Here is a 12,726-nt window from a genome sequence, read left to right on the forward strand (position 1 = left end):
AGATTAATCACACTCTTCTCTGAGGCTGATGCAGTGTTTGAGGACACTGCGGTTACACACTGCAAGTGGAAACCATGCTGCAGTCAGTGGTTGGTGTAATTGCATGCACAGTAGAACTGTAGAACTAAATGTGTTTTATTTAAAGCAACCCTATGTAGCATTTTCATCTTGAAATAACAGCTTCAAAATCAATGTGACGACCTATAATATGGAGAATAGTATATATATTGATGCTAATCCAAGCTCGGCACACTGCTAACTGCACTGTGTACATTTGGAGAAGCGGGTAAAAAATGCAGATCACTGCAGAAAGAGTCATATTTGTATAAAATCCTGTAATATTGCTTTACCCCGACAGACCACATGCTTTCTTTCACTTTCAGTGGCGATTCTGTATCTCTGTATCTCAAAAGTTTAGAAATGCATGTAGGCGTGTCCTTTCTAATTGGTGATTCGGAGTGCAAATTTAATTTCCTGACTGTAGGGGATACCAATTTCTGCATAATGCTCCTTTAATTTAATTTAATTTCTAAATGAAGTAGGAGTGTAGCGGTTCACATTGAAGCCATAACATTAATAACATTAATGACTAATACTGAGTGGGTCCCCCCTGTGCCGATATGAGCCATCAAGGCGTGGACTCTTCAGGACTTCAAGGCGTCCTGTGGTATCTGGCCTCGGGACATTAGCAGCAAATACTTAAAGTCCTGTAAGTTGTAAGGTAGGGTCTCCATGGATCACATTGGTTAATCCTGAGGTACCCATTACCCTGTCTCTGGTTCATCAGTTGTCCTTTGTTGGACCCCGTTTGGTAGGTACTGCCTACCAGAAAAACTATCACAAGACTTGCCTGCTGTTTTGACCCAGTCATATAGGGCCTTGTTAAAAAAGTGGCTCAGATCCTCATGCTTGTCCATTTTTCCTGCTTTTAACACATCTACTTCAATACCTGACTTGCTTCCTTTTATATCCCATTCCTTGACAGATGCCAGATGAAGATAATCAATGTAGATAAAGATAATCAGTGTATTTCACATAACAGTAATGTTAATATTATGGCTGATCAGTGTACAGTTCCATGCAAAAGCATTCAACCCTTTTAAAAGACATTAGATTTGTCTGGATTGCAAATGGTACACAGGTTGTTCCGGCCTGTATTTTCCCTTGCAAACCATTATGCAGCAAACAAAATTTAGTTTACTGTAATACAGTCCACATTCACAGATACATATTTAACCTATTCAACTACTATTTTGTTGAACCACCATTTCCTGCAGTGGGTCTATTTGGTTAGGTTTCTTACTGTGTGGGTACGTAACCCAGCTTTTCACACTGTTTAGTGTGACTGTCACCCATTATTCCTAGCAGATTGTTGAAGTTGGTTGGGCTTAGCTGGGCTTGTGGACCCCAGTTTTTTTTGTTTGTTTTTTTTAATAGTGCCACAGATTCTCGATTGGATTAAGATCTAGGCTTGTAGGACATCCACCTTTCGTTGTTAAACCTGTCCTGTGTTGTAAATGAAATAAAATGAAAGATCAAAGTCCTCACAGCTTGCAAACGCTTTGCAGAAGGCTTCTAGTTCTGAGCTCTTTCTGGGTGGTCTTGCATGCACAGCTTGTTTGAGGTCTATCCACAAACTTCTATATTTAGGTCAGGAGAACGTCAGGGCAGTTCCTAAAGCTACAATTTGTGTCTATTAAGGTATTCTATGGAGCATTTTGAGGTATATTTTGAATCAATATCCTGTTGTAGAAACCATCCTATTTTGGCCACAGCTTTTAAACAGATGGTTTGACATTTGCATTCAGGATTTGCTGGTATTTTGTGGAATTCATTCTTCCCTCCACTCAGTGCCACTGGTGACAATACGATCTAAAAACATTGTGGCTCCACCTCCATGCTTTACAGTTGACAAGGTGTTTTTCTTTTTTTCTTTTTTTCTCCAAACATACCTTTACTAATGGTGTCCAGTCCAAAGCACGTGTTTCCGAAACTCATATGGTCTGTCTTGATGTTCTGTGGCACACTTCAACTGTGGAGTTTTTGGACTGGTTCACAGTTAGGGTTTCCATCTTTTACTAAAATCATGTTTGCACCACCTTTCTGACTTAGCTAAAGCTTCCTTCAAGGTCAAGACAGTCTTATAGGTTGATTTCCCTGTGTTACCAGCAAATGAGCAGCTCTCTCTCTCAGAGAGTTTCCTTTATCTTCCAAATCTCATCTTAAACTCCTCAGTTTCTCTGAACTGCCATTTCTTAATGACCTGCACTGTAGAAACTGTTATAAAAGTCTTATAACCCTCTCCTGCCTTGTGGGAATAGATTACTTGAATTTTCAGATCTTTACAGTTGCTTAGAGCAGCCCACGCTTGATGAGTGTTAGTACAAGGTTTGAAGAGTCAGAGAATACATAAGGTTTGGTAATTTAATTCAGCTGACCATTCCTAATTGGTAATATGCCTTAGGCCTGAATAGCTAATCAAGGTCTAAAACCTTGTCAAAAAAAGGCTTTGCAACCTTTGCATTTTTTTATTTTATATGTGATTAAATTACAGTGTTGCTGAAAACATTGTTTTGTGGTCAAATCCTTATTCTAGGATATATATAATTGTATAGTATATAATTATATTTATAATTATGTGCCTTATAGACATGAAAGAGCATGAAAAGACACTTCTCATAATTTCCCATAATATTGCATCATTCGTATCAGACCGAATCCTTTTAGACACTCTGCCCAGTTATATCACAGCTGGGCATTTAAATAACTGAAAAAAATACAGAAGAGCTGAACCTTTAGAAAAAGCATGCTCCATTTCTTATTCATTTATTCATGATTGAATATTCTCTCTGTTTTTTTCTCTCATCCCTTTCCTCACATGGCTGCATGCCCTCTTTGCTCGGTTGCCTGCCATTTTGCTGTGGGTGGGGGTCGACTGCTCGGTCGTTAATGCTTCGAGGATTTATATTTAATCTGCGATTCGATGTGGAAAAGACATTGGGCCAAATGAATTCTGTGGCAACAGGTTTTGATTGTGAAACAGGCTCCTTTAGTGGCCAGCAGGGATTTGCTTAGTAAACATGCTCACTGTAGAGAGAAGGGGGTGAAAGTGGGGGGAGAGGAGAGACTTGGATCTTGATTAACCAGTGAACTGTGCAGATTTAGGATCTTGATCAATGAATAAACTGTGCAGATTTAGGATCCTGATCATCTAGTGAACTGTGCAGATTTAGGATCCTGATCATCCAGTAAACTGTGCAGATTTAGGATCCTGATCATCTAGTGAACTGTGCAGATTTAGAATCGTGATCAATGAATAAACTGTGCAGATTTAGAATCTTGATCAATGAATAAACTGTGCAGATTTAGAATCTTGGTCAGTCAGTAAAATGTTTAGATTTGAGGTCTTGGTCAGTCAGTAAACTGCAGATTTAGAATCTTGGTCAATGAATAAACTGTGCAGATTTAGGATCCTGATCATCTAGTGAACTGTGCAGATTTAGAATCGTGATCAATGAATAAACTGTGCAGATTTAGGATCTTGATCAATGAATAAACTGTGCAGATTTAGGATCCTGATCATCTAGTGAACTGTGCAGATTTAGGATCCTGATCATCCAGTAAACTGTGCAGATTTAGGATCCTGATCATCTAGTGAACTGTGCAGATTTAGAATCGTGATCAATGAATAAACTGTGCAGATTTAGAATCTTGATCAATGAATAAACTGTGCAGATTTAGAATCTTGGTCAGTCAGTAAAATGTTTAGATTTGAGGTCTTGGTCAGTCAGTAAACTGTGCAGATTTAGGATCTTGGTCAATCAGTAAACTGTGCAGATTTTGAATTTTGGTCAGTCAGTAAACTTTACAGATTTATGATCTTGATCAGTCACATTTGAAGTATGTAAAGTTTAGATTTTGACCAGCCAGTAAAATGTGCAGATTTTAGATCCTATATGATTTTGTTTAAAAACTGTACAAGGCATTTGTTTTTGTACCTGAAACCAAATTGGTTTTACATTAATTAAAACATTTGAACATTGTTTCCAAACTTTTGGAGGGTAGTATATTAAATGAACATTTTTAAGCTATTACATATTGGTACCATTTACTACAGGCCATATCTGTGTTAAATCACAGTCACCAGTCTCGCTCTCCTTTGCCAGAATGTGCAAGTGTGCTTTTGTTTTATTTATTGAAAATGTCACAGACAAAAATTGCAAAGAGTAATTATGCAGACACAAGCATAAGCTGGCAAGCTGTTTGGCTTGCACTGTCAACAGCAGTGGTGGACACTGCAAATCCTGGGAAAAGCTCAATTAGAGCACCTTTAAAAGCCCATGGTTTAGCATTATATTACAGTCCATGTGCTCTGACAAAACTCACAGTCAAGCCAATAATTCATTGACGTGGGTTCTGTAAATCTTAGATAATAACCAAGCAGTCCAATGTAAAATAGAATGTTAAGCTGTGGATCGACTGATTGATGGATGGATGATTGGAAACAGTAAAAAAAAATCAGATTTTCTTAAGCACTGTTTGGACAGGATTAGTTTTAATGGGGGAAAAATTATTACCCAAATATGAAAATGTACTTTCTTACCTCAAAAATTGGTTTTAGTAAAGTGTTATAATAACAGCAATATTAGTTTGTTAATGATTTTGTTAACAATGTAACATACATAGATACACACAAATTATACATTTTGTATCACTTCATTAATTTTGTTTTGTTCTGTTAAGTACAATCTCATATTAGATAATAGAGTAGTGTTGTTAATTGTTGTGATCTTGCATTAGTTCATTAGAACAGTTTTGTATAAGTTAATTAATATGGTTTTGCAGTGTTAAGGTAGTGAAGGCATGTATCTTTAACTGCCATATTGCATTAGTAATTCTTAAAGGTTCTGCATAATTCAGTGGTTAACTTGGATTTTTTTACAGCAATGGAGATAGGAACCAGATGTCACAGTGTGTTCATCATCATTACTGCCATTGCATTTCATATACAAAACTACTAGAGAAACTTATAGTGGTAAAATAGAGGGCAGTCTGAAAAAGATATATAATATTTTTGCTTCACAACACAGCCTTGACAGATGGCATATCCAATTATTTTGTTTTTGCTATGAATTCAGAGCACCAAAAGATGATAGAGACAATAGTGCAGATTGTCACCTTTTATTTTCTGTTATTTAACTCTAGATGTGTTTAACAGCTTAGTACATAGCACCTTTGGTGGCAAACCAAACACTTTTAGGTAAACAGACGATTAAACTAAATGAGTCTTAAAGGAAATGAAATAACAGTTTTTGGCTTGAAAAAAACTTGAGCCAGCAAGTTACTGACATCGTAAACGGCAGCATTTATCTTTTGTGAGGCTTCTTTCACTTGCTGTGTGTTTTCAAATTCATGCTCTGTTGGGCTAAGATCTGGTGATTTACTTGGCCTTGGTCTAGAGCCTTTCATTATTTCCCTTCATTGTGTCGGCAGTGTGTTTCTGCTGATTAGACTGCATGGATTTTTCAGCAAAACTGGTAAAGAATGTTTCTATAAGCTTCGGAATTCACTCCATTGCTATTACCATGACACTACCTCCACCATGCTTGACAAAAGAGCTTGTATGTTTTGGCTCATGAGCAGATTCTTTGTTTTTGGTCTTTCCATTGTTTAGGTAAAGCTTAATCTTCATAGGCTTGGTTCTTACTAGTCCATAAAACTTCAGAAACCTTTATGGCTCATCTCTGTATTTATTTTGCAAATTCCAATCTGGCCTTCTAGTTAATAATGTTGAGCAGTGGTTTGCATGTTGTGGTATGACCACTGCATGTTCCATTGTTTTTGTCCACTTTAAAAATAGGTGGGTTCAAATAAAATGTGGTCTAGATTTAGACATGAGCAAATATAAAAAGCTGAAATTCTGCCTTGTCATATCATATTCATATTTTGATCTTAAACCTAAGTGTCTTCAGTTTATAGCAAAAATAATAAAATAGTAAAAATAATAAAATAATAATAGCCTTGCGGTTTTAATATGTTTGGAAAACAAATTGCAAAACAACAATTAATTAGCATTAGGGAGTGTATTCATAAACATTTCGTATGATAGCTTTCTGAGATGTAGCTTTTAGAAGCATAAAACTCTTGGTTTCTGATACTACCATTGTGAACAGTTCTGTAGTCTGTAAATTTCTCTTGGACAATGCAGTTCACACCAAACCACTCTCAATAAAACTGTGAGATTTCCCTTTAAGTGAAATGATCCAAATTATTTTTTTCTCTTCAAATTATACGTTTCTTTTGCATTGATATTTTCAGTATCAGTATTGAAAAAGGAAAGTATTTCATGTCCACATTTCATTCATCCTCAGCCTGTCTGTCTTTCCAGCCGACATTTTCTTTCCCATTTCTCAAATTTAAAAAGCTGATATTTACAGGCATGCACTGGAACACAGATAAGCATTCTCTTTGCCTTTATCTTCAGCCTGCCATCGAATATGGCTGCATCTTCCCATATGCCACTGTCCCTTCCTGATAAACCATGTTTTTTTTTTTTTTTGTGCACACGCATGTGGCAGCCGGGAGCACCAGCTCTGTTTTTTATTGTTATGCTGTGAATTTTATGGGGAGAGATAGTGCAGCTGTGGACACGCTCAGTCGCTCTTGTTCAGGCCTGTCCCACTGTCCCTGGATGTAAATTGATACAGTCTCAGGCTGCTCTCACGTTGGGATATTGGAGAAGCAAGGGGGTGGGAGGGGGAGGGCGGAGCCAGAGGCGACAGGCTGTCTGGACAGCCCCATTTCAGCCTATTCCCTAGCGATTCAGATACATTCCTCATGCAAACACACACACATACGTTTTTGCAGTACAGTGAAGACCATGTGACTGACAGGTGTTTCTTCTTGCCCAGGTGTGACCTGATTGTTTAAACAGTTAATAGTATATCTGATTATGTACTCTTAGTTTGATTTCTGGGTTTCGCTTGTGAAAACTGCCATTTGTTGTTAAAAAAGGATAAACCAACATGAAAACCAGAAGGTTGTCAAGGGGGAAAAAGCAAACTACAATGTGGAATGTCCTGTACAAAACAGGAACCACTGACTAACAATCAGACAACTAGCAGGTCAAACTACCAAGTAAAACAGCAATGGTGAGAGGAGGCACTACAGAATCACCCAAAAACTACAGTCAGTGACATCACCAACAATCTCCGCAGGGTTAAGATATCACAGTCCACTATTTAAAGAAGACACTGACAGCATCAGACATCTAATTTAAACACTGGAATTCCAACAAAGGTAATGGCAGGCCTATGTCTTGGGTGCTTCATGAATAGCCAAACCAATTTCTTCTTGGCTGAAGGTGACAGAGTCTTCTTTGCGATCCTAGCAAAGTGGCTACACCCATCAATATCAATCTTATTTACCATTGATTGATCTGAAGGTCAGCAATTGCACCAAGAGACGTGATCCACAGTCGTCCTTCTCAGATCCTCTCTGAGCTCCTTGGACTTTTCCATTTTACTTTGTGTTGGTTATTCCAATGGGTGCTGTCTAACAAACTCTTTTTATGGTAGCAAAGAGACGCTACCAGCTGTAGCCAATCATGATCACTAACAGAAAGTGAAGAGGCATTGGTAACTGTATGTATGCCTATTTTTGACCTTGTGTTGATTTCAGAAAACTAAAATATTGTAAATGTCCAACCACAACTGCCAAAACTCATTAATTGAAACAAATGGGTTTACTGTTGCGCTATACACACACATATCCAATCCCACCATGATTAAGTCACAATCTGTATAGTAGTGTTAGGAAGCACTGCATCAGAACGTATGTTCAGACCGCATGCTTCTTTTACTTTCAGTGACGGTTCTGTATCTCTCAGCTTGTCCTTCAGTGATGGCTCAAAGTGCGAGTTCCACTTCCCGACTGTAGGAGGAGCCCCGGAGCAAGAAATGCCAATTCTACATAATGCTGCTTTAAATATGTGTTTAAGGTTTATTTTCTGTGTGTAAGCATATCAATCCAGCGTATCTATTTTAAACGTATTATCTTTCATATTAGCCGATAGTCATGAATGAAACCTGGAGAAGTGTCTATGCATAATAGGAGTGTTTGGTATTGCTTTTGCTATGTTGCATTTTCTCCAACACTGCTTAATCCACACAATCACAACTCCATATGCTTCATAATCCCTCTTACTCCCCTCTTAACATCAGTCTCTCTCTTTCTCTCTCTCTCTCTCTCTCTCTCTTCCTATCTCTCTCTCTCAGTCTCTCAGTTTCTATGAGGGAAGTGACCCAAATACCCCATGATTTCACCAGCTGTTCAAACTCAAACATACACCCTTATGCCTCACCCTAAACTGAACCTCACAGACTGAAATGGACAGGTTCTCAAACACAACATATGCACACACAAAGTACATAGCACCACAGAAAGTCAACATACTGAGGCTGGATTCAGGAGGAAGCGAAGGATGCTTGTGTTTGAAAATATTTGCCATGTTTGCACTGGAATGACTACACCAAAGCTGACACCAAAGCTATGCAAATGCTCAGCGCAGCCATTTAGAACGTGCAGTTTACGCCCATAGCCATTTGTCACTGATAGTGTTTACGTCAATGCCTTTTTTATAACATTGACTTATGTTCTGTTACATTAAACTCCACATCTCGGTGAACACCATTTTGCTCAGACGGCAGACGACGTAGAAGTCGCTCTGGCCCATTTCTCTTAATCTCCCTCAGAGTGCTCTCATACTGCACAACGACAGTCAGATCCTTCTCAAAGTACAGGCAGATTAGTGTAGCGGTTTACTTGAGTTGTGACTGTGCTTAATTGGTTTGACTCTGTTTGCACATGCGGTTTAATAAGCATGTGCTTCATGTAGCATTTAATTTTTTTTTACTGGAGCATCACAGGGATCTTGATTGACTTTGGGTATTAATTCAAGCCTGTTTCTATGTGTCTCTCCTTTCCTTAGGATAACCAGACTGGGCCTACAGTGAGCAAACACTGCTACTGACAAGGAATCCATATATTCTGGGATCTGTGGAGACGCTGAGCAAAGGGCAGTGCTTCCCAAAAAAGGGGACATCATGGCTCATGAAGGTGTGGCCGAGCTTCGTGACTTCCTCTTCCTTCTCCTACTGTGCCTCACGTTATTGGTTGAGGTACTGGAATGTGCCGCAGCTGCCTCACAGGGATTAGATAGTGAGAGGGATGTTGTGTGCCCCTCTGTTTGTCGCTGCGATGAGGACTTCATCTACTGTAATGACCGTGGGCTTAGTGCCATCCCACCACTGCCCCCATCCGCCACTGTTCTTTATCTTCAAAACAACCATATAGATAATGCAGGGTTGCCCACCTCCTTGGAACACCTTACCACAGTGCGCGTTATATACCTCTATGATAATGAGCTGGACGACTTTCCCATGCACCTGCCACCATCGCTACGGGAGCTACATCTCCAAGACAACAACATCCGGGTGTTGCCCCGAGCTGCGTTGGCCCGGCTGCCTCAGCTTGAGAAGTTGCATTTGGATGACAATTCAGTGTCCACAGTTAGTATAGAAGACCAGGCGTTTGCCGACAACCCTCGTCTCCGTCTGCTCTTCCTCTCCCGAAACCACCTGTCAAGCATACCCTCTGGGCTTCCTGCCTCGCTGGAGGAGCTCAGATTAGATGACAACCGGATCTCAACGATTCCCACACACGCCTTCCGTGGATTGTCTTCTCTACGGCGTCTTGTCTTGGATGGTAACCTTCTGGCCAATCAGCGCATTGCTGACGATACCTTCTCGCGCCTTTCAAACCTCACAGAGCTCTCACTGGTGCGGAACTCCCTTCAGACTCCACCACTCAATTTACCTAGTGCACACCTGCAAAGACTCTCTCTTCAGGACAATGCCCTTATCCACATGCCACGGGGCTCCCTAGATGGAATGCGCAGACTTCAGAGGCTGGATCTTTCCGGGAACAACCTGACCACACTTCCTAGAGGTTTGTTTCGAGACCTGGAAAGCCTGGGGCAGCTGCTTGTGCGTGGTAACCCTTGGCACTGCGGATGTAACCTGCGTTGGCTGTACGACTGGCTGGAGGCCAAAGGAAACACCATTACGGTCCGAGGACTTACTTGCCAATCACCAGAACGTGTACGTGACATGCCACTACGGGATCTCACTAGCCAGATGGATGACTGTGAATTAGCAGCTGCAGGAGGTGGAGGAGTAGGTGGTGCGGGCTCGCCAGGTGGGGGACAGGCTGGTAGCAACAGAATTGGTGGAGCAGGAGTAGCTGCCAGCTCTACCACTCTTTCTCCTCCACAAGGATCTCTTTTCACCTTGCGGTCCAAGCGACCAGGCCTGGGGCTTCCAGACACAGCGATGGACTACACACTTGGCAGCAGCGGTGTGGGAAAGAACCTGGCCCTAAATGTGAAACCTCTGTCTCATGACAGCATCAGGGTTACATGGAGTGTGGCTCAACCATCTTCTTCCTTCAGGCTCAGTTGGCTTCGTCTAGGAACTAGTGCTGCCATGGGCTCCATCACAGAGACGCTGGTGAGGGGCGACCGCAGAGAGTATCTGCTTACCGCCCTCCAGCCAGTGTCTAGCTACATCATCTGTATGGTGCCGCTAGTCTCTGGCAGCGGGAGCAAAGGCAGCATGATCGGTGGGGACAGTGACTCAGACGAGGCTCCAGTGTGTGCCAAGGCTGAGACATCCGATCCCAACCTTACCGAGGTGGACCAGGGGGATGATAAAGGCTCAGAACAGATCACTTCACTCCCGCTTGCCGGGATTATTGGTGGAGCGACTGCCATTGTTTCCCTTGCCTTTATCTTTGGCATATTTTGTTGGTATGGACATCGGGCAGGACGCTTGTCCTCAAGGGACCACTACAACCGCAGTAGCTCACGCAAGAGCAAGCACTATGATGACTACATTGAATCAGGCACGAAGAAAGACACCACCATACTGGAGATCCGAGGACCTGGGTTCCAGATGACACCTATGGCGGCCAGAGAGCCCCTACAGCCCAAGCCGATACGAGAAGATTATATCATACATACAATCTTCCCCTCGAATGGCACAGGTCTATACAAACCACCCAATCACGTGGCCAACTCGGGCTATGGCACGAACCGCGGCTACCGAGAAGGAGGTATCCCAGATATAGACTATTCCTACACGTGATAGGCCTAATTTAGTGAACACTGTTAGGAATCATGTACTGGATAGATGCACAGTTTTTTAATCAGTGTGGGGTCTACAGCACCCCTTTGTGCCTTCTGGTCTCCATTCCAACCTAGCCTGCTGCTCATGGCACTGAGGAAGCTCTTAATTGGCCCAGACGCCTGCTAGGAAACAGCTTTCTGTGTCTCGTGCCAAGAGGCAGCCACACCATTTCAGGTGGTGATACCAACTGCTATTTTCACTCCTCTAGTGTAACCTGGTGTGTCCTCAGCATCACTGCTTTATCTGTGACTTCCTCGTCGAGGTGGATTCAAGGACAGCACACAATGTATTTAACACACACTTTCTTTTTTATGTTGAGCTCAGACCATACTAAATCTTGACAAGCGGCACTTCTTGGAAAAAAGTTCAAAACTAAACCCTAAAACAAACATGACCTGGATGTAAACCTTCGACTATTGTGGCTCTGATTATTAGCTGCCTAACAGCTTTAGAGCCCTTCTCCTGACTCAAAATCGTGGATGTGTAGCTTTTGAGGAATTCATTGCTGAGGAATTCTGAGTGGCTAAAAAGAGAACAGAGCACCGTTGAGGATAAGGATTGCCCGGAGAATCCCTGTTGCAGAGGGAATCAGAGGATATCTTGCCTGTGCAGTTCTTCTGGGAATAAAGGGTCATGGGAGAAACCTGGGAGGACATTCCGGATTCCTTTTTTCTTTTTTTTTTTTCTTTTTTTTTTCATATAAGAGACCAATGGCATTGGCCTCAGACACCTGGTGTTCTCTTGCTATGGGATTATGAATATACAGTTACAAACACTGGTCATGGATGATGATGCGTCACTAGTTTTAAAATGCCTCAAAAGACGATCTTGACATGCCAGCAAGTTGCCTGACAATAAAAAAAATTATTATGCTGCCTGGCTCTTTTTAACGTAGACCTGATGGGGAAGTCTGGCCACTGAGAAGAACCAGGTTCAGTTAGACTGACTGACTCTTTCACACTGAAAATTGATTGCAACACGGCGTTATTATATATATTGAATACAGGCAAGGTGTGTAGATATCACATCAGACTTTTTTGGACTTGTGAAAGTGAAAACATATTCTGTGTTGCAGACCTTATGTTTTTTTTTTCTTGTTTGTTAGTTTATTTATCCCACATTGCTGTCTTTTTATTGGTTTACATTTGTTCTATGTTTTTAAATGATTTTGTTTAGGTACAACTGAGTCAGTCCTGCTGCTGGTGACATTAAAAAACACTGTGGTTTTCCCTAGTCCTGTAATTGATGTAATGATGTAGAGGGTTAGTTTGTGTCAAATGGGCTACTTCTGACATTACCCCCCGAGCCCCCTGAGCAGTTCAGTCCCATAATGAACCAGCGTGACGTGTCAGATCAACCCAGTTTGCACCAGCGCAACACTCTCAATATATATCCTCACAAAGTAACATGCTTATGAAAACAGGAACTAGCACCGATGCTACACCCTGTAATCTAAAGGCACTGCAATGCCCCTGCCCCA

General features: G+C 41.3%; 1 protein-coding gene across 2 annotated transcripts in view; it reads left to right on the forward strand.

Annotated features, from left to right (window-relative positions):
- Positions 1–12,474, forward strand: part of flrt1a (fibronectin leucine rich transmembrane protein 1a) — a 67,073-nt gene extending 54,599 nt beyond the window's left edge. For both annotated transcript variants that reach the window (XM_072693295.1, XM_072693304.1), the window contains one exon: positions 8,990–12,474. In XM_072693295.1, the coding sequence (XP_072549396.1) occupies positions 9,105–11,204 (2,100 nt within the window). In that variant the 5' untranslated portion in view covers positions 8,990–9,104 and the 3' untranslated portion in view covers positions 11,205–12,474. The remainder of the gene's footprint in view (positions 1–8,989) is intronic.
- Positions 12,475–12,726: the final 252 nt, after the last annotated feature.

Source organism: Salminus brasiliensis, chromosome 1, assembly GCF_030463535.1.
Source record: "Salminus brasiliensis chromosome 1, fSalBra1.hap2, whole genome shotgun sequence".
NCBI lineage: Eukaryota > Metazoa > Chordata > Actinopteri > Characiformes > Bryconidae > Salminus > Salminus brasiliensis.